This window comes from Triturus cristatus, chromosome 11 (genome assembly GCF_964204655.1).
Source record: "Triturus cristatus chromosome 11, aTriCri1.1, whole genome shotgun sequence".
Taxonomy (NCBI): Eukaryota; Metazoa; Chordata; class Amphibia; order Caudata; family Salamandridae; genus Triturus; species Triturus cristatus.
Window position 1 is genome coordinate 395,168,707 of NC_140594.1, and position 25,674 is coordinate 395,194,380.

The 25,674-nt window shown below is 47.8% G+C and overlaps 1 protein-coding gene across 1 annotated transcript in view; it reads right to left on the minus strand.

The window, feature by feature from the left end:
* Nucleotides 1–25,674, minus strand: part of TMEM150A (transmembrane protein 150A) — an 87,270-nt gene that overhangs the window by 10,828 nt on the left and 50,768 nt on the right. Inside the window, exon 7 of the mRNA XM_085635209.1 lies at nt 7,415–7,592. Within this exon, the coding sequence (XP_085491335.1) occupies nt 7,415–7,592 (178 nt within the window). The remainder of the gene's footprint in view (nt 1–7,414; nt 7,593–25,674) is intronic.

Genomic DNA, 25,674 nt, shown 5'->3' on the forward strand with positions numbered 1-25,674 from the left:
CTGCCTCCCAGCTGCTCCTCCCTCCCACTTGGCCATTTATGGCAGAGTGCACGCGGTGGTGAGCAGTGACCCTTGACCCTGTTCTGGGCCGGTCGCTCCACGCACCGCGCACACTCCCAGTGAGTGAGCCCAGGCTTCCCCCGCTTCTGCCGAGTTACGCCGCTGCCCTGCAGCTGAGCTCCTGGGCCTCTGTATTTTGTATTCTGCCTCTGTATTTTGTTTCCTGCCTCTGTATTTTGTTTCTGTGCTTGTTTTTTCTCCTTGTTTGCGCAGTTACTGTGTCCTGCCCCTGCCGCGTTTCCCGCCCTTCTCCCCGCCCTTCTCCCCGCCCCTTTTTCTTCTGTTTCCCTTCCCATTTGCCGCCCCGCTCCCGCCTCCCAGCTGCTCCTCCCTCCCACTTGGCCATTTATGGCAGAGTGCACGCGGTGGTGAGCAGTGACCCTTGACCCTGTTCTGGGCCGGTCGCTCTCTGTATTTTGTTTCCTGCCTCTGTATTTTGTTTCTGTGCTTGTTTTTTCTCCTTGTTTGCGCCGTTACTGTGTCCTGCCCCTGCCGCGTTTCCCGCCCTTCTCCCCGCTCCCCCCCGCTGCTCCCCGCCCCTTTTCCTTATGTTTCCCTTCCCATTCGCCGCCCCGCACCCGCCTCCCAGCTGCTCCTCCCTCCCACTTCGCCATTTATGGCGGAGTGCACGCGCACGCGCAACGGGCGCGTCGATTGCGCGCCAAAGGCAAGCCCGTCTACGCCCGTCCGCGCCTGGACCGCGCCCAGTGCCAGAAACCCTGGTCCTCACCGACGCAAGCCCGCCCGACTGAGCTACGACGCCGCCACCCTCCTCGCTCTCAACACCGGCTGGATCAACGACTGCTATCGAGCCACCCCGAGACGCACCCACGGACCCTTCACCTGCCAAGCCTGCAAGTTCACCTGCCTCCGGACCTGCACCGCACCCGCCAAACCCAACACCAGCAACAACCACCTCAAGTGTATCCTGCTCAACACCCGCTCCGTCCACAGGCACGCCGTCGAACTCTGGAACCTCCTGGACACAACTTCACCAGACGTCGCCTTCCTCACAGAGACCTGGATGAACGCCTCCTCAGCCTCACACATCGCCATAGCCATCCCGGACGGCTACAAGATCACACGGAGGGACCGCGTCAACCAAACCGGAGGAGGCATCGCCATCGTCCACAAAAACACCCTCCGCATCACGACCAACTCCGATAACAGCCTCACCGACGCCGAACACCTCCACTTCCAGATACACACCGACCCCAAGACCACCCTCAGAGGCACCCTCATCTACAGACCCCCGGGACCACGCACACAATTTAGCGAAGCAATCGCAGACTTCGTCAGCCTGCACGCACTCACCTCATCGGACTACATCCTCCTTGGAGACCTCAACTTCCACTTGGAAAACGACAAGGACCGCAACACCGCCGCCCTGCTGGACAACCTCGCCAACCTCGGACTCAGCAACTGGTCAACACCCCCACCCACTACGCCGGCCACACGCTTGACCCCATCTTCTCCTCCAGCAAGCACATCTCCTTCAGCCACTCCACCAGACTACACTGGACAGACCACAGCTGCGTCCACTTCACCTTCAGGAGAACAACGATCCACCAGCACCCGCAGCAGGCCACCCGCAGAAGCTGGAGAAAGATCACCTCCGACCAGCTCACCACCGCCCTCAGCCAGAACCCACCCACCAACACAACGGACCCCAACGAAGCAGCCCGCAACCTCGCACAGTGGCTCACCAGCTGCGCCGATGACCTCGCACCACTGAGGAAACCTCACAGCAGACCCGGCAGCAGGAGAACCCGGTGGTTCACCGACGACCTCAAGAACTCCAAGAAAACCTGCCGCACCCTCGAGAAAATCTGGCGCCACAACCCGACAGCAGACAACATGACAGCCCTCAAGGACGCCACCCGCAAACACCACCAGCTGATCCGCACTACCAAAAGGACGTCATTCAAAGAATGGCTGGACAACAACTCCCACAACAGCAAGGAACTCTTCAGCGTCGTTAAAGAGCTCTCCAACCCCAGAGCCAGCAACAACGACATCACACCCTCGCAAAACCTCTGCGACTCACTCGCCACTTTTTTCCACCAGAAGATCGCAGACATACACAACAGCTTCGGCGCCCAGACCACGCACCCAACCACTGAAGCAACGCCCCCCACTACCACCATCGGCACCTGGACCCCCGTCAGCACCGAAGACACCACCCGCATGATGAACACCATCCCCTCCAGATCCCCTACCGACCCCTGCCCACACCACATCTTCAACAAAGCCGTCTCCATCATCGCACCCCATCTCCGGGACGTCATCAACAGCTCCTTCGCTTCCGCCACCTTCCCGGAGAGCTGGAAACACGCCGAGATCAGCGCCCTCCTGAAGATACTGACCGCGGACCCCACGGACCTCAAGAACTTCCGTCCCATCTCGCTCCTCCCCTTTCCGGCCAAAGTCATCGAGAAGACCGTCAACAAACAACTCTTCGCCTTCCTCGAGACGAACGGCTACCTCGACCCCTCACAGTCCGGCTTCCGAGCAAACCACAGCACCGAGACCGCCCTCATCGCTGCAACCGACGACATCGGGTCCATGCTCGACAACGTGGAAACAGTGGCCCTCATCCTCCTGGACCTCTCGGCAGCCTTCGACACAGTATCCCACCGCACACTGATACAGCGACTCAGCAACTCTGGCATCCAAGGAGCGGCCCTAGAGTGGATCATCTCGTTCCTCATCGGAAGAACCCAGAGAGTCCGCCTCCCACCGTTCCGAGGCCACCGAAGTCATCTGCGGCGTCCCACAAGGATCCTCACTCAGCCCCACCCTCTTCAACATCTACATGAGCCCTCTCGCAGCCATCGCACGTCAACACAACCTCAACATCATCTCCTACGCCGACGACACCCAGCTGATGCTCTCCCTCACCAACGACCCCGCCTCCGCCAGATCCAGCCTCTCGGAGGGCATGAAAGACGTCGCGGAATGGATGAAGCTCAGCCGTCTGAAACTGAACTCAGACAAGACGGAAGTCCTCATCCTGGGACCATTCCCCTCCGCCTGGGACGACTCCTGGTGGCCCCCGCACTGGGCACCGCACCCAAGCCTACGGACCACGCACGCAACCTGGGCGTCATCCTGGACTCCTCTCTCACGATGACCAAGCAAGTCAACGCCGTCTCATCAACTTGCTTCAACACCCTGCGCATGCTCCGCAAGATCTTCCGATGGATCCCCACCGAAACCAGGAAGACAGTCACCCAGGCCCTCGTCACCAGCCGCCTGGACTACGGGAACACCCTCTACGCTGGAACCACTGCCAAACTTCAGAAAAGACTCCAACGCATACAGAACGAGTCAGCATGTCTCATCCTGGACGTCTCCCGCCACAGCCACATCTCCGCCCATCTGAGAGACCTGCACTTGCTCCCCGCCAACAAGAGGATCACGTTCAGACTCCTCACCCACGCACACAAGGCCCTGCACGACATGGGCCCGAAGTACCTCAACAGCTGCCTCACGTTCCACACACCCACCCGCCAGCCAGCTCCGCTCCGCCAGCCTCGCCTCCGTTCCACGCATTCGCAAGACCACTGCCGGGGGAAGGTCCTTCTCCTACCTGGCGGCCAAAACGTGGAACTCCCTCCCAACCCATCTACGGCTGACCCAGAACCATCTCTCCTTCAGGAAACAGCTCAAGACCTGGCTGTTCGAGCAGTAGCGGACCCCCCCCCCAGCGCCTTGAGACCCTTGCGGGTGAGTAGCGCGCTATACAAATTCGCCGATTGATTGATTGATTGATAGAAGCATACTGACCTTAGTCCTATGCAAAAACTATAGTGTATATTATTTCAATGCACAGAGCCTATAAGGGAAATAGGAACTACACTAAGTCGAGAGGTCCTACTCTAATCATGACACTCTGCTGTACAATCCACTAGTACGTGCTGTTCAATGCTGTACATCTGTTGAGTCTTTGTTGAAAAGATAAAGGTAATAAAAAAAAAAAATTAAAGTAGAGGATCCAGCATGGAGCAATCCAGCTTGGAGCACAGAGTCAGCCCCCTACAGCCACTGGTTTATTCTATTGTGAGTAACAGCATTCCGCTCTTGTACAATGTGACATCTGCACAATAAGGAGTCCTCCTCACTGCCAGGAACTACTGATGCAATGTGTACTTTTACCATAAAGAAAAATAGGTATTGGCTTTTAGACAGTGCCTGTTTTACTTAGAAGAGAGACAACAGCTCCATCAACAGTGCCACGGGGCCTCTAGTGTGTTGTATGCCTTCCTACAAAAGTCATTTGCAAACCCTAAAGGTCAGAGCCAACGCCAAACCTATTGCCCCTTGAGTGCTTGTTTATTTTTGCTGCTTAGGTTGGCTCACATAATGCTGCCCATTATTTTTCCAAAAGACTTCCCATCCCTTGCATGGGAGTTTCCAATTGAGATTTAGAAGCAGTCAGCACCTTTTTGTGTACTGTGGGCTTTTCCTCGAACTAACACATCCCTTTGTTCGAAGGAGGTAGGGATAAACTAAATACCACTATAAGAAACAGAACAAGATTGAATCCATGAGCCCTGGAACAGATCATTACAGAGCATTCTCTATGGGAGCCCTTTCATTTGGGCACAGCTCACAACTGTGGCATACTCTATAATGTAGTAACATCTTGCGGTACAAGTCATTAACCCATTTTTCCCAAGTTCTTTATCCCAAATTGCTGGGGGTGACAGATGTTTAGCAGAAGGCAGCTGACCTTTAGGTCGAATCATTAGGTATCCAGAACCAATCCATGTTCTGTTCTTCCTAATATTATATGTTACTGATCTTTACGCAAACTATACTATATGCCAGCAACATTGGGTATTTAGAACATTAGTAGATGTGCTGTTGTAACTGATATTCGATGTAGCTAATCTACAAGGGATCAAACCACAGCAAATGCCAGCGACCCTGGGTATCTCTACTACAAGGTGGCGTTCTGTTTTTGGCTTTGTTAGATGTAGTTGATTTGAATGCAGTCGAGCGACAGTAGATGTTAGAGACCGAAATCTCTTCTGCTAGATGTTCTGTTTTTGGCTGATGGGATGTATGTGGTTCATTCAATGACAAGCAGCGACCAGGCTAAATGCTTCAGTCTGAGAAACAAGGAGACATCATATATTCTTTTTCTTACCATACAACCCCTTCCAGTCATCAGTACGCAATGTCCTCTTAGACACAGAGCAGAAGAAGTGCACTTGAATTGTAATGGAGTGAAAAAAAATAGGTTGCTCTCCCACATCTGGGCTTCCATTCAGAGGGCCAGATGTACTGACACCCCATCCGCATAGGTATATGCGCCTGCACTGATGGCCACCCATAGGTGCTGGTTCGCTCCAACAGAATCATTCACATGGCTGTCATAGACTTGCAACTTAATACCACTGGAATGGGTGGTCAACGAATGAAAGCATTAGTTGATTATTGGGATGATGCAGTGCTTTGCCCTAACTAAGAAGGACCAGAAAAGCAACTATAGGGACACCGTCACAGACAAGCCACTAACAGGACTACCAGTGGCATAGCAGTGCCCATAGTCCTCGAAGAGTTGAACACAATGAAAGAAAAGCCTCTTTGGTTCCCTTTCTAGATTACAAACTGCCTACGTGGGCTCAGGGCTAATGCACCATGTTCTGTTCAGTGCCACCACTTAGCAAATAGCACAGCATTCAGTAAAGCATAGGGAGTGGTACTTTTAAGACTACTTTGGCCTTTGATTCTTTTCTCAATGTATAGACTTTTTAAATGCACAGCATATCAGGCAGTTCCGCAAGGAATGCACTGTTAACACATTGCAACGGTCTCATTTGCGGAGCTGCAGTTCTGCTCCTTTCTCCTATTAAATTAAGAAAACAGCTCTGCAGTTAGGTCGGTGGGGGATGGAGCGATTAAGGTGTGCTCTTTTTAAGTTTGGTGCTCTCAAAGCCAATTTGTTATATATATATATATATCTCATAACTGGTGAATTTCTGTGGAGATATATAATCTCCACAGAAATTCACCATTTATAGTTAGAGCGCTAACTATAACTTGTGCCTCCCCAATGCACTGCTTATGACCTCACATGTTACATCACTCATTGCCCACTCTTTTAAATAAAAGGAGGGAGCCGTGAGGCCCCCTCCCTGAGCCATCCCCAGTCCCCAGGGCCCCCCCCCTTTCTGAGCCTGGTTATGCCCGGAGGACCCTCAGGGTCATTTCTAAAAATTAAGGGAGGCCCACATTTTTTAAAGGTGGGTGCCAACTTGTTGGGGCCACAAGGGGAGCCCAAAGGCTCCAGCCAGTTCCCCGCATGCAGCAGGAGCCGCCATTGCTTCTGCCCCGAGGGAGCAGCTATTAATACACAAACTAGCTATTTTTTGTGTTATAGACTACTATAGCAAAGTTTGCTTTTTGAGACCCCAAAAATATATTTGCTTTTACCAATGTGTTTTTTTTTCTATTGGCGATGGTCTGACAGTTCCTAGAATAAAGTTTTACAAAAACCATGACAATACAAAACAAGAGTTGACAGAAAAGCAGCCAAAGGCTGGAAGTCACCTCCAGTTCTACTGACTTCGCCAATGGCTGAATTTTAAAAATCATGTTTTTTACTGCGGTACTTTCTCATACCGACTATTACTATAACATTACTACGGCGTGTTCAGACTGTAGCTCCATCTCTGTTCCCGATTCCCATTGTGAAACACAATTAAGAAAGCCTTATTCTAATCCTTGGAGGAACAGACCATCTTACAATTAATGTGTAGATACATTATTTCCCCCCCCCCCCCCCCCAACAGAAAATATTTAGCTATCGACTTCAGTAAGCAGAGTGCATGTGCAAAGCAGATGCATGGTGTGCACAATTATGAACAAGGACCTAGCCCAGGCTCTTGAAATGCCTGTGGAATCCTCCCCCCCCTCAAGACAAATCAGGGGAGAAAATGTACCTCTGCCTCTCCACCTAACACATTTATTGCTATGTGGGCACAGAGAGTGCCTGTGCACCGTACTGGTGATCACAGGGTGTTATCTTGATCAACATATGATGTGAAAACTATGCACTCAAACACTCTTCTCACACTTCCTTGTACACACAATAAAAATAGCTGTCTCCAAGTGTATTTCCAGTAATCATGAAATAAATAACTATGACTTAACTACTTTAATTATGTCCTGTGTTGACCACACAAATTGCCTACACCAGCAAGCCTTGCAGACCAGACTCAAGATGGCACAGCAAAGTTAGCACAGGCAGAACATGATTTAGCATCTTTTATTGCTCTCTGAAGTACTCCACACAAACATACGGTCCAATGCTCAAGGACTAATGCCAAGCATAAAAGGATACTCAGTACGAGTGAGATTAAGGCCACTGCGGTGAGGGAGACCCTGAGGTGCGCCATCCAGTAGTCGAGGGCTGCTGCTGCAAGGTGGTACGTCAGAACACACTGCAGGCACACAAACACAAGTCCAGCAGGGAAGGCCACACCTGCTCCCACATAATGCAGCGTCTTGGCATAGTCCACCTGCAGAGCAAGAAAGCAAATCGGTAAGTAACGCAAGACCATGGTGGTCCATATCCATCTGTTACTGACCGGTAAAGAGGAAAGAAAATACCTCCAGTGTCTGGTTGAAACAACTGTTATGCGATTGTTTTAAAATAGCCTCTTTCTTTACAATCCTGTCTAAATTCTCAAAGCCAGGAAGCAGACAAGTGCCATCTTGTGGAGATACCGCAGTCACTGTCAGTAGTCGGGGTCACCTCAGATCTGCATGCAGCAGGTGCTTTGGCGTAGAATGGGTTATAATAGCACCAGGAGACACAGCAGGTCTTCCCCTTGCGGCTGCCATCTGTGGGCTCAAAGACTGCCCTAAGCTTACCCAAAATGCACCAAGAAAGCTCTAAAGAGTGCAGTTCTACCTTTACTCTTGAGCCTAGTTTAAGGCTATAACATCACTACAGAGCGTCCAATACAACAGGGACAACAAAAAATGCATTTACCTTTACCACACCATAAGGTAAGTTACAATGAATTTAAGGGTGTGTGGGTGGGAGGGAAGGCGTGGGTAATGTTTTGGGGTAGTATTGGATAGGATGCATTTTGGGGCACCAATGGGTTCTCAGGGTTCATTGATAGGTAGTGTTTAAGTGTAGAAAGGTTTTCTTAGGGTTCAGGGATGGTAATGTAAATGTGTAGGAGTTTTTAGGGTTCAGGGACAGAGGGTGACAAGGCTTTTTTTAGTGTTCAGAGTCAGTGAGTGTTCTTTACAATGAGGAAAGTTGCAACACATATTTACATCATATTTAGGGGTGGATGGGAGGTAGCTGGCGGTATTTTGGAGCATTCAGAGGTAAGAAATAGGTTGAATTTTGTGTAATCAAGAGGTTTTTAGGGTTCAGAGATGGGCAGTGTTTAGGGGTATAAAGATTTTTTTATATAGAGTTTAGGAATGGTAATGTATAGTGTAGGGGTTTTTAGTGTTCAGGGACAGGTAGTGTACAAGGGTTTTTAGTGTTCAGGGAAGGGTAGTGTATAGGGAGAAAAGATCTTTTATGGTTCAGGAATGGGTAGTGTATATGGGTAGAAAGGTGTTTTTGGGTCCAGGGTTTGGTCGTGCGGAGTAGTGGTAAATATTTTTCTGTTAGAAGGGTAGTGTATAGGGGTAGCAAGGATAGTTTAGGGTTTATGTGTGTGTGATATATATATATATATATATTTATATTATCTACTGGCGGTCGCCAGTAGATAGTTATAGTTAGGACCGAGTTCCCATAGGAAATCTGAAAATTCTATTTTGAATAACTTTGGCGCCGGTTGACTTATCTTCGTGAAATTTTCAAAACTAATGGGGCGCTCCGCTCAGCTCCTACCCTGAACGTCTCAGGGTGATTCGCCAAGCGGGGGCTGAGAAAAAAGGGGGGTCCCAAAACGCGTTTTCCCCATGCATTTTCCCATAGGACCTTTAGTCGAAGGTACAACCCGAACGGCTGAACAGAATTACTTGAAATTTGGCAAAGAGGTAGTCCTCTAGTCAGGGATGTGCCTTTTGCATATATGGTGTCAATCTGTTCAGTAGTTCCTGAGAAAATTGCAGTTAAAAGTACATAAATATCTATATGCGCGCACGGTGCCGTGCGCGAGCGTAATTCTGATTGGTGGTTAGATGTCAGTCAACATTCGAATCGGTCGAAATCAGGAAGTGTCGGACGCCATTTTGTGTGTGGCAGTGAAAAAGAAAGGTGGAGAACGTGAAAAGGGGGCAGGGTAGAGAGTTCCTGACCCCCTAGCCTTTGTCAGGGGGTCCCTGAAGGACCCCAAAGGGTGAAAAAAACATTTTATTTTTTTTCAAAAAATCGTGGGGTCCGCGCACCCCTCAGCCGCCATTTTGAGTTTTAGAGGCAGAAGAGAGCTAAAAACACAAGTGGAGAACGTGAAAAGGGGGCAGGGTAGAGAGTTCCTGACCCCCTAGCCTTTGTCAGGGGGTGCCCGAAGGGTGAAAAAAAACATTTTATTTTTTTTCAAAAAATCGCGTGGTGCGCACACGGTGAAAAACCCTTACCAAAAAAAAAAAAACATTTTAAATGAGCCATTCCATATTACAGGATACAGTCAATCTAGAACTATATACATAGGTAGTTTATTGTAAAATAAATATATAAAAAATATAATAATACATACATAAATTAGCATTTAAAAAACCTTACAAATTCACTAAAAAAACCATAGGTTTCACACATGTTATAGTTAGCTGGACATTTCACTTGGAAAAACCATTGATATTCCCCCGTTATAGTTAGTTCAGCTAAATATAACTCGCGCGACCGCAATCCACTGCTGATGATGTCACATATTAGCACAATAACATAAATGTATTCTGTCCAATTGAATCCATACGACAACAAATGGAAGTATGGCTCCCCCAAAAGGATAAACTGCGCCAAACCAATTAAAACATCCTCATACCTGTTGCATCCTAACACAATCCAAGCAATCAAGCATACCATAATCACATTCACACTACTATCTCACTAACACAGTCGCGCATTAAAAGAATTGCATAAGTATAGAGACAGGAACCTTGATTAAAGAACACAGTGGTATCGTGCACAATTTTTAAAGCGGAGTCAGAGAGGAGCACCTCAATGAGACAATGGAAATCCAGAAGATAGTTGGAATAGAATAATCCAACCACTATTGCTTGGGAAAAGTCATATACAATTTATAGTCAGTTTAGAGACATTAGTTTTGCATTGGAACCCTCTGTTCTTTGTAGTTCTTTTACATGTACCACTCTGTGGTTCCTGTCAAGCACGGTGCCTGGTAGATGATGGACGGAGCGCTGAAACGTTTCAGACACTCACCCCCAGTCACAGATCTGGGTTGAATCCATCATCATTCTTTAGCTCACTTCGCCACCTCAGTTTCCGGTTCTGGAAGACCTGGCTTGGCAGTTCAGGCTGGACTGTTCCCATGAGCCACAGGGTCAAGACTGATTTGCATATAGCTGGGTCTGAACTAAAGTGGCGAAGTGAGATAAAAGAATGATGATGGATTCAGCCCGGATCTGTGACTGGGGGTGAGTGTCTGAAAAGTTTCAGCGCTTTGTCCATCATCTCCTCGTGTTCGTTTTGTAAATTGTTGCTGTGCACTGGTTTGGTGGAGGTTTCTCCTTTCTTCAAATGAGTTGTAATCACAGACTGGTGTTTTAATACTTTGTCCCACCTGTGCCTCTCTGTTGCCTTGAATATCTCCATAATAGTTGTTTGTGAAGGTTATGTAAGGACGATCAAATATCTGCAATACATTGGTCGCTAATGGAAACTGTAACAAAGTGAATTATTAGTTGCGAAGGATGGAAGTCCACCACAACTCAAAGTCACTAACCGGTTAGGTCCAGTCAAACGTTTCAGTAATTTAAACCAGAGCTCAGTCTCTGGTAGGTATGGCATAGAATAGACAGGCTTAACTTAAAGAAAATGTACAAAATATGTAGAAGTATCAAAACAGTTACAAAGTCAAAGAGAACAGAATAAAAATCTCAGTACAATTTGATTTAAAAATAAAAAATAAAAAAAAACGGAAAATATATAATAAGTAACATAAAAATGACAAAATCCAATAAGGGGAACCAGAGATATGTATTTTTACAGTTTGAAATAGCACAAAGCACCAATGATAGTCTATGGGAAGCAGTAGACTGGGACCTAGGTGCGATATTAAACCAAACACGATAGAGTACTGGTCGGATACACTAAGTGGATTGGTCCAGGTAAACGTTTGGAAGTTAAAAAGTTCCCGAAATGTCCAAAATCCCTTGAATCCTCCACATACGGCCCGCCATTGTAAGTGTAGCCGCTGCTGTGGAACCGAAGGCCATACATCTGAAGCATGCCGGTCTCGCTGGAGCTTGGCGATTTAATGCTGGAAATGTTCTACATCCCCAACACAGAATGGGACTTAATTGTTATTTCAGAGGAGGAGGGGCCTTTGAGCAGGACGAAACTGAAATACAATACGATGCTTTGGAAGTGCTAATTGGATACTTTTTCTCTGGCAGCTCCCACTAATTCTCTGGAGGAAATGTTATTAAAAAGTTTCCAAGCTTTCTTCTGGTGCCCAAACTACCGCTGGAGTACATTTCTAAGTCCGGCTGGACCTTAGGGTGTCAGGCAAAGGCCAACATCAGGATCCATTCAGGTGTAGTTGTTACTGGTCAGCTGGGCACTTTGGGGAAAAGGCCTCTTGCAGCTGGTGATTTCTTCATAGCAACACAGAAAGACATCGAGCTGATCCTTGGAGTCCGCTTCTTTGACCTAGGTACACATGGAGGGAGGTCCAGCCTTCAGGTCCCCTCCCAGGTCTCAAACAGCAGGTGCAGTCCTTCTGTTCTGCTGCAGGTCCAGAGATCGCCTCAGCATGGTGCCTAGGATGTCACATTTGTGCCTGGCGCCAGCTAGTGGGTGGTGGCGATTCCTGGGCCGTCCCTAACCAATGGGGTAGACCTTCTCAGGGGTTAACCCTACCGACTTTTAAGCAGTTGCATTTTGCCCACAGTGACCCTCACTCTCCAAATTCAAGATGGAGAAACCATTTATCCCTTGTGCAAAGCCTGTGTGCCCACCCAGAGGTATAGCCAGCCAAACAGCAGCTCCCTCCACTCTGGTCACTCAAAACCAGGTTTTGTGGTAGCTTTCCTACCACGGGGTTTGGTGCCAGTCTGACTAGTGGAACAATTTTGGAGCTTTCCAGGTGTCACCTAAGATAGGTTTGTGACAGGGCAGGTCCCTCTGAAGTTAATGACGTTCCAAGGTCTACCATAAATGGTCTTCCTACAATGGGAAGAAAACACCTCTCCATGCCCAGACCATTGTCTCTGCTCTGGGGCCAGTTTTCACACCTCATTCAGGCCAGTTAAGGCTGGGCAGTGGATGGAGAACTAATGCAAATTAGCAGTCAGCTGCAAAAGGCAGGGTAAAGGTAACTTTCTAAAACTCACATTACCAACATATTTAATACAAATTTGCCTTCACCATTAGATTGGGTTTTTATTAAATATAAAAAGAAGTCTTTTAATGGAGTCTGTGGTTGGCACTGGTCAAAAGCTATAGATCAGTGCTCCCTAGACCTTTTCGAACTATAACCCATTTTTTAGAAAGACAAACTTTTGTTTGATTAATTAAAATCTTACAATGAGACAACAAACGCAACCAACTATAAAATTCCAGGTTAATAAATGTAAGACAAGAAAAAAATAGTAAAAGCAAGAATAAATAATGCAAATTTTTTTGGTGAATTAAATTTGCTAAAATCCATTTCATAACGCTATTTACATTTTAGTATAGATCATACAGTACGAGTAGATTTTAATTTTTGTTGATCTAATTTAGATCCTATACTTACTAAAAAACTTTGCAAAGGCAGAATTCGTTATTATATCATCGGAATGTAAACATATTATCAGAGCTTGCCTGCAAGTCCGTACTCCTCGAGCATTAAAATGTTTAAGTATGTTTTTTCGTTCAATTTCCAATTCTGGGCAGACACACAGCAGGTGAGCAATGTTCTCCTCTCCTAATTTACATAGCGTGTCTTCTTCTGACCTTAGCCACGGAGGAAGATGACATAAGCCCGGTGTAGGACAGTAGGATCTGCATCTTATAGTTACCCCCACTTTTTGATGTAACACTGTTTCGACTTAATCTGACTGGGATCCTGCTATCCAGGACCCCAGTCTAGCTGCTTCCTCCTCTAAATTGATTGTATATACTTTAGGTACACTCCAGAGTGGATTCTGGGGTACCCTTATAAGTCCCTAGTATATGGTATACTATGTACCCAATGCATAGGTACCCCAGAGGCCTCCCAGGGGCTGCAGCATGTATTGTGCCACCCCTGAGAGACCATTCAAAATGACACAACAGGTCTGCTACAGTAGCCTGTGTAAGGAGGTGCATGCACCCCTTACTTAGATATAGGTTCACTATATCCATTCTAGATCACTGCACATATAAACCTATCAATCACCCCTATGGCAGGCCTTAACAATCCTGAAGGCAGGGTACTAGGTTTTATGTGAGAGGGTGCACCTGCATGAGCAAAGTCCCTCTGCAGCCTTTGGAACCTATTTTCCAAGATGGTTTGTGATGCAGCTAACCTGCATATTTAAGGGCATTATAACCTCGCGGCAAATGCTAACGTTAAAACAGCTGCATAGAAACATGTCGTGTTTGGTGTCAAACACCTTGCAATCATACCTCCCTGCCAGTAACTGGCGGGGAAGGTACGATTCCACCCACCCAAAGGGACATATGCGACACACCGGTACACCCGGTACCAGCTTTCTCGACCTGGGCAACACAAAATGGATGCTGCCAGCCACAGACACGAGTCTGCCCTCCTGCTGCTGAGCCAAGCTCGAGCAGGGGAAGGCTTGACAATAGGTTTCCTGTCACAGGGAGGTGTGACCACCTCCCAGACAGGCTTTAGTGTATTGGGGCTAGGTGGGTGCACTCTGTGAGTGCTTTGATGTCTGCACTGGGGGCACATTTGGTGTCCCTGTGCATAGTCCCGCTCAAACCAGTTGCAGGAGCCATATGCTCCTGCTTTGGCTCGAAACTGGACAAAGAACATGGGTGTAGCCACCCCTGTCCTGACCCTTCCAAAGGTGGGTCCCCAGAGTTTGTCTCACCCCTTCCTTGGGTATAAAGTAGGAACCCCTGACTACAGGACTTTAGATTTTACCTGGACTAAACTCTGCTACAGAAACCAAGTACTTCGACGATCTACACTATGCTGGATGACTGAAGAATCTCCCTTGGAGTAAAGGAGTTACTTCCCTGCAAGGCAGGGATCTAAAAACGCATCTGACCGGTTTGTATCACCCGAGCACCTGAGGACTCTGAAGATTTCTGCAACACAGGAGGTGGGTTCCCGAGGTCTCTGAGGTTGATCTGTGCACTCAGCAATTCTGGGGCCCGAAGCCTCGTGGGGACCGTGCAACCCGAACCCCTGTGCACCGTGTACTTTTGCAGCAGCATATGCTTTTTGGCGATCCCAGAGGCTGTGCTTTGGGCTACTTGTAGTCCTGACCCCGAGCAGTAAATCCACCGAAGATTTCTGGCCTACACTCCACGAGTGTTCCGTGGGCTGGTATTTTGTGATTCAGCTCGAGGTCCCTTCACGATCCCTGGTCCGTTGGCCTGTGGGTCCCTGTGAAGGTAACTGACTTTCCGTGGGCTTCCTAGTTGCTCCAGACGTGCCCGGACTCTCCATAGCTTGGAGAGTCCCCAGGACCTTGCTGGTCCTCACAGAACCATCTTTCCTCTGCCTGCGGGGGTTGCAGTTACCAAGGCTTGTTGGTGTTCAATCTGGACACTGACCCCATGGGACAGCTCACCTCCAGACTTTGGTCGTCGTCGACGTCTCCTGGTCCCCTTGGCTGCAGAGTCAAGCTTCACCTCTTCTCACCTGAAGCACCTGCCATCGGTGGGCTTTCGTCTTTAGTGCCTCTGGTCTCTGTGAAGTGACCCAGACTCTGTCCCCTCTGCTTTCAGGTTCTTTTCACCTCGGATCCAGGCCTGGATCCCACTGGACACTTTTCATCTTCCCGGCAGCTGCACTTTTCCGCACCATGCCACTGAAAACAACTAAGGTTCCCGACATCACTTGACCCCTATGCAGCCAGCTTCTCTGGGATAGGTAACACGGGTTTCTCGGTACTCTCAAGGGTGCTGGCCTTAGAACCTTCTATGTTTAACTGGGTTTGCTTAAAGTCCTCTCCGAAGTGTCCTTAATCTTTAAAATTCCAACCGCAACTTTCTCATAGGATTGTACGGAGCTTGCGCCTGTGTTCACACACTGCACCTGTCCTCAGTAGGTCCCCTGTGTCACTACTTTGGGTGGTTCCTTGGGGTTCCAGCGATTCTACGTGCTCTAGTCACTGTGTCTAGTCAAGTTGTGGTTGTTATACCACTTTCTTAGTATATGGTTCGGTCTCCCCCTGGAGCCTGCTGTGTATTGTGCTATTTACTGTTGTTCCAGTGATTTAATATTGTGTGCTTTGTTCTCTAATCTCATAAAGAGGTTAGTAGAGAGTGTTTAGTAATAAATACATATTTTTATATATCTCTTGTGTGGTTCACCTTTCATCTGGTCATTCAGTAGGTTCTGATCTGGTAAAACAAGCTGCTTTACATTCCTGCGAGCCTTCGCCTGAAGGCTGCTCTCCATAGCTACCACTAGGATAGCTTTCAATAAAGGTTGTCTTTAACCTAATCATCAATAAGGGTTGTTTGGACTGGTACAAGGTACCCACTTTAATTAGTGGCCAGCATATACCAGGCCAACTTCTCCCATTGGTGTGCAGCGGTTGGGATTGAAGCTTGCTATCGTTTTACCAGATAAATCTCATTGAGTGATCAACTGAAAACCACTAAAGGTATTAGTTACATATAAATCAAGACTAGAATAAGTAAGTTCTACTGAACTTGGAGTTGGGTAGTCAAGGGTCTAGCACACCCTTTCTCCAACTCAAGAGAGTCTCAGTTCCCAATAGGTTAGGTAGGTGCCTATACCACATAATTCTAGTATGTCTTCTAGGCCTGAAGCCAGTGGCTCCTTCCCAACTAAGTATGCCCATCTCTCATTCCAAGAATTGAGAAATATGTGTACATCTAGGAAACTGAAGACAGGGAGACATGCAAGCACTCAACGTCTAATAGAGACTATGCTTTTAGATGACCTCAGAAAGACCCCAGGGTCTGGTGAGGCAGGCAAGTTGGGTGGGACATCAGAAGAGGAAAGGCCAGGAAGTGAAAACTTATATGACCTGGACCCCAATGCTGACCAGGAGGATCAAGATGATTCTAACCTGGACAATCCAATTCTTCCTTCAGGTGAGGGAGAAGGCCTCAGTGGCCCTCTCTTTACTCCCCCCAGGAAGAATTAACAGTATACTAAGAAGATCAAGATCTCAAATCATTCTGGTACTTCTGTAGGGACCTCTGCTCCTCATAAAAGGGAATCCTCGTATGAGAAGAAGTGCCAACTGCTTGAGTTTGAGAGAGAGAAGCTCAGCATCAAGAGAGCAATTGGCCTTAGATAGGAAATCCCTAAAGCTCCAGAGAGCTTCCAGAAGGTTGGGGCTAGAGCCCCATGGTGGCAGCAAAAGTGTCCCTAGATGTAGAGAAAATACTCATGATCATAGGAACCTGAACAAGATTGTCCCTCCCTACCAGAGTGGGGATGACATCCACAAATAGAAAACTGCACCAGAGAGGGCCTGTAAAGTACAGAGGATCCCTCGGGAGCAGTGCACAGCAATCTTGTGGCTCTCCTTTGCAAACAAAGGTAGAGACAAGCCCCTCACTGTAAGAGAAGAGGATGCTGATAATTACAAAGTCTAGAAGAGTGTTCTGATTGATGGGTTTGGCTTAACCATTGAACAATACAAGATTAAGTTCTGAGATACCCAAAAGGCACAGACTCAAGACTGGGTTGACTTTGTAGATTGTGCTACTAAGGCTCTGGAAGGCTGGTTACTTGACAGTAAAGTGTGTGATTTTAAAGGATTGTACAATTTAATTATGAGGGAGCAGATCCTTAATAATTGTCAAAATCAGCTGTAGCATCAGTACCTGGTGGACTCTGATCTGAACTCTCCCCAAGAATTGGGCCATAAGGCAGACAAATGGGTCAGAACCAGGGTGAGGCAGAAAGTTCAGCCAAGAAGCAAGATTCTAAAAACTCAGATAAGGGTGGGGAGAAGGGTAAAGACCAGAAGTCTTCTCAAAGGCCCCAAAAATCTTAATCTGGTGGGGAGTCACAATCAAACAAGGGTAAAGGCAAGAGGAAGCCATGGTGTCAAATCTGTAAACAGAAGACCCATTGGACAAGTGATTGTACCAAGTCCAAGGACTCCACTCCAGCCACCACTACCCCCAAGGCAACTGTTCCCCCTAGTTCAGCTCCAAGTGGTGGTACACAGAATAAGCGTGTAGTAGGGTTAACCCTGGGATCTGAGATGGACTCTAGTCAGAGTTCCAACTCAGGCTGTGTTGATCTGTGATGGAGGCATGGATATGCCCTCCTTATTTGTAAGCCCCAGTAATCTGGGCAAATACAGACAGCAGCCTTTGATCAATGGAAAAGAGGCCTTGGCATTCAGGGACACAGGTGCAAGTGTCACAATGGTGACAAAAGATATTGTGGCCCCTGAGCAAATCATACTTGGTGAGATGTACCAAGTGACCAATGCAAGCAATGTCAGGACAGACCATCCCTTGGCAGTTGTTAATTTCACCTGGGGAGGGGTACCTGACCCTAAGAAAGTTGTGGTAAGTGCAGACCTCCCTGTTGAATGCTTGTTGGGCACTGATTTAGAAACTTCAGCTTGGGCTGAAGTGGAACTCAGGACTCCTGCAGAAATGTTGGGTATCCCTGCAGATGTGTTTGCTAGGACTAAGTCACAGGCAAAAATGTCTTCCACTGAACAGGCCCTGGATCCTGGAAAAATGGACCAGGTGCCTTCCAAGAGAAGGAGCAGTAGGGGCAAGGCAGTGTCTTCCCCCCTGCCTCAGAATACAGATCAGTCTCTTGAGGGAGATGATCTTAGTCCGGAAGAAGGAACTGTCTCAGAGGATCTTGAACCTGATCAGGTTGAGTTCTTGGGGACAGGGAGCCCTTCCAGGGCAGATCTGAGCCAGGAGCAGCTGAGCTGCCCCTCTCTTGAACCCCTCAGACAGCAAGCTGCTGCTGAGAGTGCCAGTGGGTCCTATAGGATCTACTGGGATGATGGACTCCTTTACTCAGAGAGTAGAGACCCATGCCTGGTGCCACCAGGAGGTTGGTTATACCTCTGAAGTTTAGAGGCTTCCTATTGACACTGGCACATGACATCTCATTAGCAGGTCACCTAGGCCAAAACAAGACGTGGGACAGAATTGCCCCTCACTTTCATTGGCCTCACATGTCAGAAGACACCAAGGAGTTTTGTCGCTCCTGTGTCACTTGCCAAGCCAGTGGTAAGGCAGGTGGTACTACAAAGGCCCCCCTGATACCACTACATGTGGTGGGGGTTCCCTTTGAGAGGGTTGGGATTGACATTTTTGGTCCAATGGATCCTCAAACTGCATCTGGGCACAGATTTATACTGGTGGTGGTGGACCAGGCCACTAGGTATCCAGAGGCAATTCCCCTTAGAACTACCACAGCTCCTGTGGTGGCTAGAGCCCTCCTGGGAATCTTTTCCAGCGTGGGTTTTCCTAAGGAGGTAGTATCAGACAGAGATGCAAACTTCATGTCTAGTTACTTGACTGCTATGTGGAAGGAGTGTGGAGTGTATTACAAATTTACCACCCATTATCACCCACACTGCAATGGATTAGTTGAAAGGTTCAACAAAACCCTCAAGGGCATGATTAAAGGTCTTCAAGAAAAGCTTAGGCGCAGATGGGACTTACTTTTGCCCTGCCTTCTCTTTGCCTACAGAGAAGTTCCTCAGAAGGGGGTTGGTTACAGCCCTTTTGAACTTCTGTTTGGACATCCAGTTAGGGGTTCTTTATGTCTAGTAAGGAGGGATGGGAATTACCTCTCAAACCCCCTAAACAGGATATTGTGGACTATGTACTTGGCCTCCGCTCCAGGATGGCTGAGTACATGAAGAAGGCATCCAAAAACCTTGAGGCTAGTCAGGAATTGCAAAAGGCCTTGCATGACTGGAATCAAGCTATCCTGGCTGAAGAGGGGTGAAACCCCGAAACCGGTCCTAGGATGCTGGTTTCCGGTCCAGGGAGGACCTGGCTTGGCAGTTCAGGCTGGAATGTTCCCATGAGGCACAGGGTCAAGACTAATTTGCATATGGCCAGGTCTAAACTGGGGTGGCATGGTGAGCAAAAGAATCATGGATTTAACCCAGATCTCTTGACTGGGGGGGAATGTTTTGATTTGTTCTGTGCATCAATTGTGTGTCTTTTGCTGCTTTACATATGTCATCTAAGGGGTTGTTCCCTAAGAATGCCATGGAAGCCCCAAGTTTGCGTGTTGAATGAGCTCTAGGGGGATTTGGTAATGTGAGTTTAGCCTTCTGGTAGCATATTTGAATGCATTTTACTATCCACCTGGCAAGCCCAGCTTTGGAGATGGGGTTACCCTTATGAGGTGGGGAGAAGGCCACAAACAGTTGTTTTGTTTTTCGAAAGGGTTTGGTCCTGTTGATATAATAAAGTAGTGCCCTTTTAACGTCTAGTGTGTGAAGGGTTCTCTCTGCTACTGAGTCAGGGTTTTGGAAAAACACAGGTAACTCAACTGCTTGGTTAAGATGAAAAGGACTTTGGGAAGGAATTTTGGATTTGTTCTAAGAATCACTTTGTTACGATGTATTTGTAAGAATGGTTCCTGTATGGTTAAATCCTGGATATCACTTACTTTTCTGAGAGAGAATATTGCGACAAGGAAAGCTACTTTCCATGTGAGGAACTGAAGTTCACATTTAAGTAGAGGTTCAAATGGAGGACCCATGAGCCTGGTAAGAATATTTAAATTTCACACCGGAGAGGGTGGTAATCTGGGAGGAATTATTCTTTTAAGGCCCTCCATAAAGGCTTTAATTGCAGGCACTCTAAATAGCAACAAGTTTTGCCTATCTTGTAAATAAGCAGCAAGTGCTGCTAGATGTAATCTTATGGATGAATATGCCAAATTACATTTTTGCAAGTGTAGCAAGTAGAAAATGATGTCCTGGATGGAAACATCCAGCGAATCAATATGACTGCTGTTGCAGTAGATGACAAATCTTTTCCATTTTGCTGCATAGCAAGCTCTAGTAGTAGGACGTCTGGCTTCTTTAATGATATTCATATAGTCCGGCGGAAGGTTATGATAACCAAACTCTAGGGCTTCAGGAGCCAGATTGCTAGATTCAGCTAACCTGGGTCGTGGTGTGTTATCTCTCCACGGTTCTGCGTTAGCAATGTTGGGGAGAGGCGTAGTTTTTGGTGTGGAACTACTGAGAGTTCCAGTAGTAGTGTGAACCACGGTTGGCGTGCCCATGTGGGAGCCACCAGTATCATCTTGAGAGACTGTTGTCTGAGTTTGCGTACCACTGGGGGAATTAGTGGGAGTGGCAGAAAGGCGTACGCAAATCTGCCTGACCAATTTATCCATATGGCATTGCCTTTGGACAACGGGTGTGGAAACATGGTGGCGAAGGTTGGCATTTTGAGTTTGCGGGTGTGGCGAACACATCTATTTCTGGTTGGCCCCACATTTGAAAAAATTGTTGAAGAACTCTGGGATGGAGTTCCCATTCGTGTATCTGCTGTGTCTGCCGACTTAGCAGATCCGCAATCTGATTGTGAACTCCTGGAAGGTGTTCTGCAAGCAGGTATATGTTTTGTGGAAAGGCCCATCTCCAAATGCTTTGTGCGAGCTGGGACAGCTGCAAAGAATGCGTGCCCTCCCTTTTTTTGTATGTAATACATGGCTGTCATGTTGTCCGTCCGGACTAGGACAGTCTTGTGCTGTAGATATACTTGGAATGATTTTAGTGCTAGGAATACTGCTCACAATTCCAGGTGATTGATGTGGAGCACTTTTTGTTGAGTGGTCCATTTGCCTTGAATTGTATGGTTTAGGAGATGGGCTCCCCAACCGGTGAGTGATGCGTCTGCTGTTAGCACTATCTGTGGAACCGGCTCTAGGAACGGCCGCCCTTTGGGAAGATTTTGTGTGTTCCAATATTGTCATCTGGGGGAGATGGTTTTGTTGGATATGGCTGGGGATCTGGGAGGTCTGTGGGATCTATTGGGTAATCATAATCGTCCCAATCATCCTGTGGTGTGTCTGTATCATTGTCAGGGTCAGTGAAAGGGTCATTGTTGCCTCTCCCTCCCCCTACATCATCATCATCCTGTGGTGGTGTATGTGGTGGAAGTGTTATAGCCTGTGGATGTGAGAGAGGTAGAGGAGGAAGAACAGGAGTAGGAAGAAAAGGAGAAGAGGGTCTTATAGGTGAAGTGGCACAGTGTTTTTTCTTCAGAGGCACTGCAGGAGTGTCTGTTGTGTCCAGCTTCCTCTTATTGTGTGGCACTGCGACCACATGTCCAGTTTTGGGGTCAATATGGAATTTTATCTGTTTGGGATCGACAGGATCTGGTCGAAAATGTTCTTCCTCCTTGATAACCGCTTTCGGCGCCGACTTTTTCGGGTCCGAACGGGGTTGACATTTGTGCTCCGAGGCCTTAGGAGGTGTTTTAGAGTCCTTTGGCTTGGCTATGGAGACTGAAATCTTTCTCAGTTCCGAAGGGTTTGGTTTCAGAGCCAAAGGTTTTTCTTTCGGCATCTTAGAGGTCGGAGCCGATTTTTTTTTGGGACTAGCTTGCTCTCCCGGCTTCGGTGCCGAAGGCGCTTTGGGGACAGGAATATGCAGTTTGCTCGGTCCCGAGCTACCAGAAGGCTTGTCCTTTATTTTCTGAGCCGAGCCCGAAGGCGGGGCTTCTGAAGTATGTCTTCGGTCGCAACTGGGGCCAGCAGGCGAAGTCTTCACCAGGGCCTTCTTTTTTCCGGGTGGAGTGGGGGTGGGGGCAGTTGTACTGTATTGTTGACCAGGAGTGATGTGGTCGTCTGAGTCGTCGGTTTCAGACACGATTTCCAGGCCTTCAGAATCTTCCTATGGAACATCGGGGCCTTTGTCGAGATGCGCATCGAAGATCACGTGATCAAAATCAATACCGGAGAGTTCTAGAGAGTTTGCACGTCGAAAAAGTTTGAAAAACAAAGTTCTCGAAACGGAGCGCAAAATTTACATCCAAACCCAATGGCGGAAAAAAACAATCTTAGGATGGAGTCAATGCCCATGCACACTATCGTCCAAGGGAGGAGTCACCTATCTCGTGACTACAAAAGACTTCTTCCACGACAACAACAAGGTGCAAGCATCCAAGCCCAACACCAGATGGCGATCTAATTCACAGTGTACGATCTGCAGCTCAAACATAAGATTTACAGGCAACCTGGCCATGTCAGGGACTGTATCAAGACTGAAGTCCAGAAAATGTTGGACCTGGGAGTAATTGAAGCCTCAAGATAGCCCTTAGGCTAGTCCAGTAGTCTTGGTACCAAAACCTCACACCCAGAATGGTAAGAGAGAGATGAGGTTCTGTGTTGACTACAGGGGTCTCAATGCAGTCACTAGGACTGATGCCCGTCCAATACCCAGGGCAAATGAGCTTATAGATACTTTGGTCTCAGCCATGATTCTGAGCACATTTGACCTGACAGCTGGCTACTGGCAAATCAGACTAGCTGAGGTTGCAAAGCCAAAAACAGCATTCTCAACCCCTAGTGGGCACTACCAATTTGTGGTGATGCCCTTTAGTTTGAAGAATACACCTGCCACTTTTCAAAGGTCGGTGAATAAAGTCCTTACAGGCCTGTAAGCCTATAGTGCAGCTTATCTGGATGATATTGCTGTCTTTAGCTCCACCTGGAAGGATCACCTGGTCCACCTGAGAAATGTTTTGGAGGCCATGCAGTAAGCAGGCCTCACTATCAAGGCCACCAAGTGCTAGATAGGGCAGAGTCAAGTTGTATACCTGGGCCACCTTGTGGGTGGAGGTCCGGTTCAACCATTGCAGAGCAAAATCCAGACCATCATGGACTGGGTTGATCCAACCACCCAGACTCAGGTCAGAGCTTTCTTGGGCCTGACTGGGTACTATAGGACTCGGTCAAAAAACTCGGTCAAAAATCTCATGTGGGGAGGGACGAAGATCTGTCCCCTATGACCCATGTACAATCGGCTTCGGCGGTTTGTTTTGGCAAAATTAAAACCATCAGGAAATTTATAAACCTTCTGCCGGACTCAACCCGCAAAACCGTGGTCCATGCTTTAATCACTTTCCATCTTGATTTTGTGAACGGCATGTACATGGGTCTGCCACTTGGACTGATCCATAGACTCCAGATCTTTCAAAATGCGGCAGCCCGACTGGTCTGCGGGGTCCTGCTCCGACTCCGCATCTCTCCGTACCTCATACAACTGCACTGGCTACTGACAGCCAAGCGGATTGAATTTAAGGCACTGACATTTGCCTTTCGAGCAGATGAAGGGAGAGGGCCTATCTATCTGAGAAGGAGAGACTGCCCCTATAAACAAGACAGACCTCTAAGGTCCAATCACAAACTCTTTCTCGCCACACCGCGCTTTGTGAAATCAAGAATGGGAGGCAGAACATTCGTAGTGGGTACCACCAAATGTTGGAATAACCTCCCCCTCACCTACGCATGATGCAGTCCGAACAGGAATTCAGAAGAGTCTTGAAGACCTGGCTTTTTAATCGGAATGACTAGTCTAGCGCTGCCCTCTGCCTTGATCACAGTCTACTATAGCGCCGGGACATCCCATTTGGAGTAGCTGCGTGCTCCACAAATGCCCTTTATTATTATTAATATTATAGGAGGTTTGTCAAAGAATATGGATCCATAGTGACACCTTTGAATGACAACTTCCAAGAAAATGCCAAAGAAAGATCAGTGGGCAGTTAGCTGTCAAAAGGCATTTGATGACCTGAAGCAGGCCATGTTCACTGCTCCCATTCTGCAAAGTTCTTTCTATTCCAAACAATTCATTGTTCAAACATATGCATCTGAGTTGGGGGTAGGGGCTGTGTTATCACAACTGAATGATGAGGGTCAGGATCAGCCAGTAGCTTTTATTAGCAGAAGGCTTACCCCCAGAGAGAAACGTTGGTCAGCCATTGAGAGGGAGGCCTTTGCTGTGGTTTGGGCTCTGAAGAAGCGGAGGCCATACTTGTTTGGCACTCACTTCATTGTTCAGACAGACCATAAGCCCCTCTTATGGCTAAAACAGATGAAGGGTGAAAACCCCAAACTTTTGAGGTGGTCCATTTCCCTACAGGGCATGGACTATACAGTGGAACATAGACCTGGGAGTAACCATGCAAATGCAGATGGACTCTCCAGATATTTCCACTTAGAACATGAAGACTCAACTGGTCAAGGTTAGTTTAATGTCATTATGTGGGGGGGGGGTGGATTGTGTAGGAGAGTAGGATCTGCTTCTTACAGTTACCCCCACTTTTTGCTGATGTAACACTGTTTTCAACTTAATCTGACTGGGATCCTGCTATCCAGGACCCCATTCTAGCTGCTTCCTCCTCTAAATTGATTGCATGTACTTTAGGTACACTCCAGATTGGATTCTGGGGTACCCTTATAAGTCCCTAGTATATGGTATACTATGTACCCAGGGAATAGGTACCCCAGAGGCCTCCCAGGGGCTGCAGCATGTATTGTGCCACCCCTGAGAGACCATTCAAAATGACACAACAGGTCTGCTACAGCAGCCTGTGTAAGGTGGTGCATGCACCCTTTACTTAGATATAGTTTCGCTATATCTATTCTATATCACTGCACATATAAACCTATCAGTCAACCCTATGGCAGGCCTTATCAATCCTTAAGGCAGGGTGCTGGGTCTTATGAGAGAGGGTACACTTGCATGAGCTGAGCCCCTCTGCAGCCTTCAGAACCTATTTTCCGGGGTTGTTTGTGATGCAGCCAACTGTATATATTTAAGTGCATTATAACCTCGCCGTAAATGCTAACTTTAAAACGGCTGCATAGAAACATGTCGTGTTTGGTGTCAAACACCTTGGAATCATACCTCCTCGCCAGTAACTGGCAGAGAAGGTATGATTTCACCCTCCTAAAGGGACATATGCAACACACCGGTACACCCGGTACCAGTTTTCTCGACCTGGGCATCACAAAATGGATGCTGCCAGCCACAGACACGAGTCTGCCCTCCTGCTGCTGAGCCAAGCTCGAGCAGGGGAAGGCTTGACAATAGGTTTCCTGTCACAGGGAGGTGTGACCACCTCCCAGACCGGCTTTAGTGTATTGGGGCTAGGTGGGTGCACTCTGAGTGCTTTGATGTCTGCACTGGGGGCACATTTGGTGTCCCTGTGCATAGTCCAGCTCAAACCGGTTGCAGGAGCCATTTGCTCCTGCTCTGGCGCAAAACTGGACAAAGAACCCCTCTCTCCTGCCCTCCCATACGTGGGTCCCCAGAGTTTGTCCCACCACT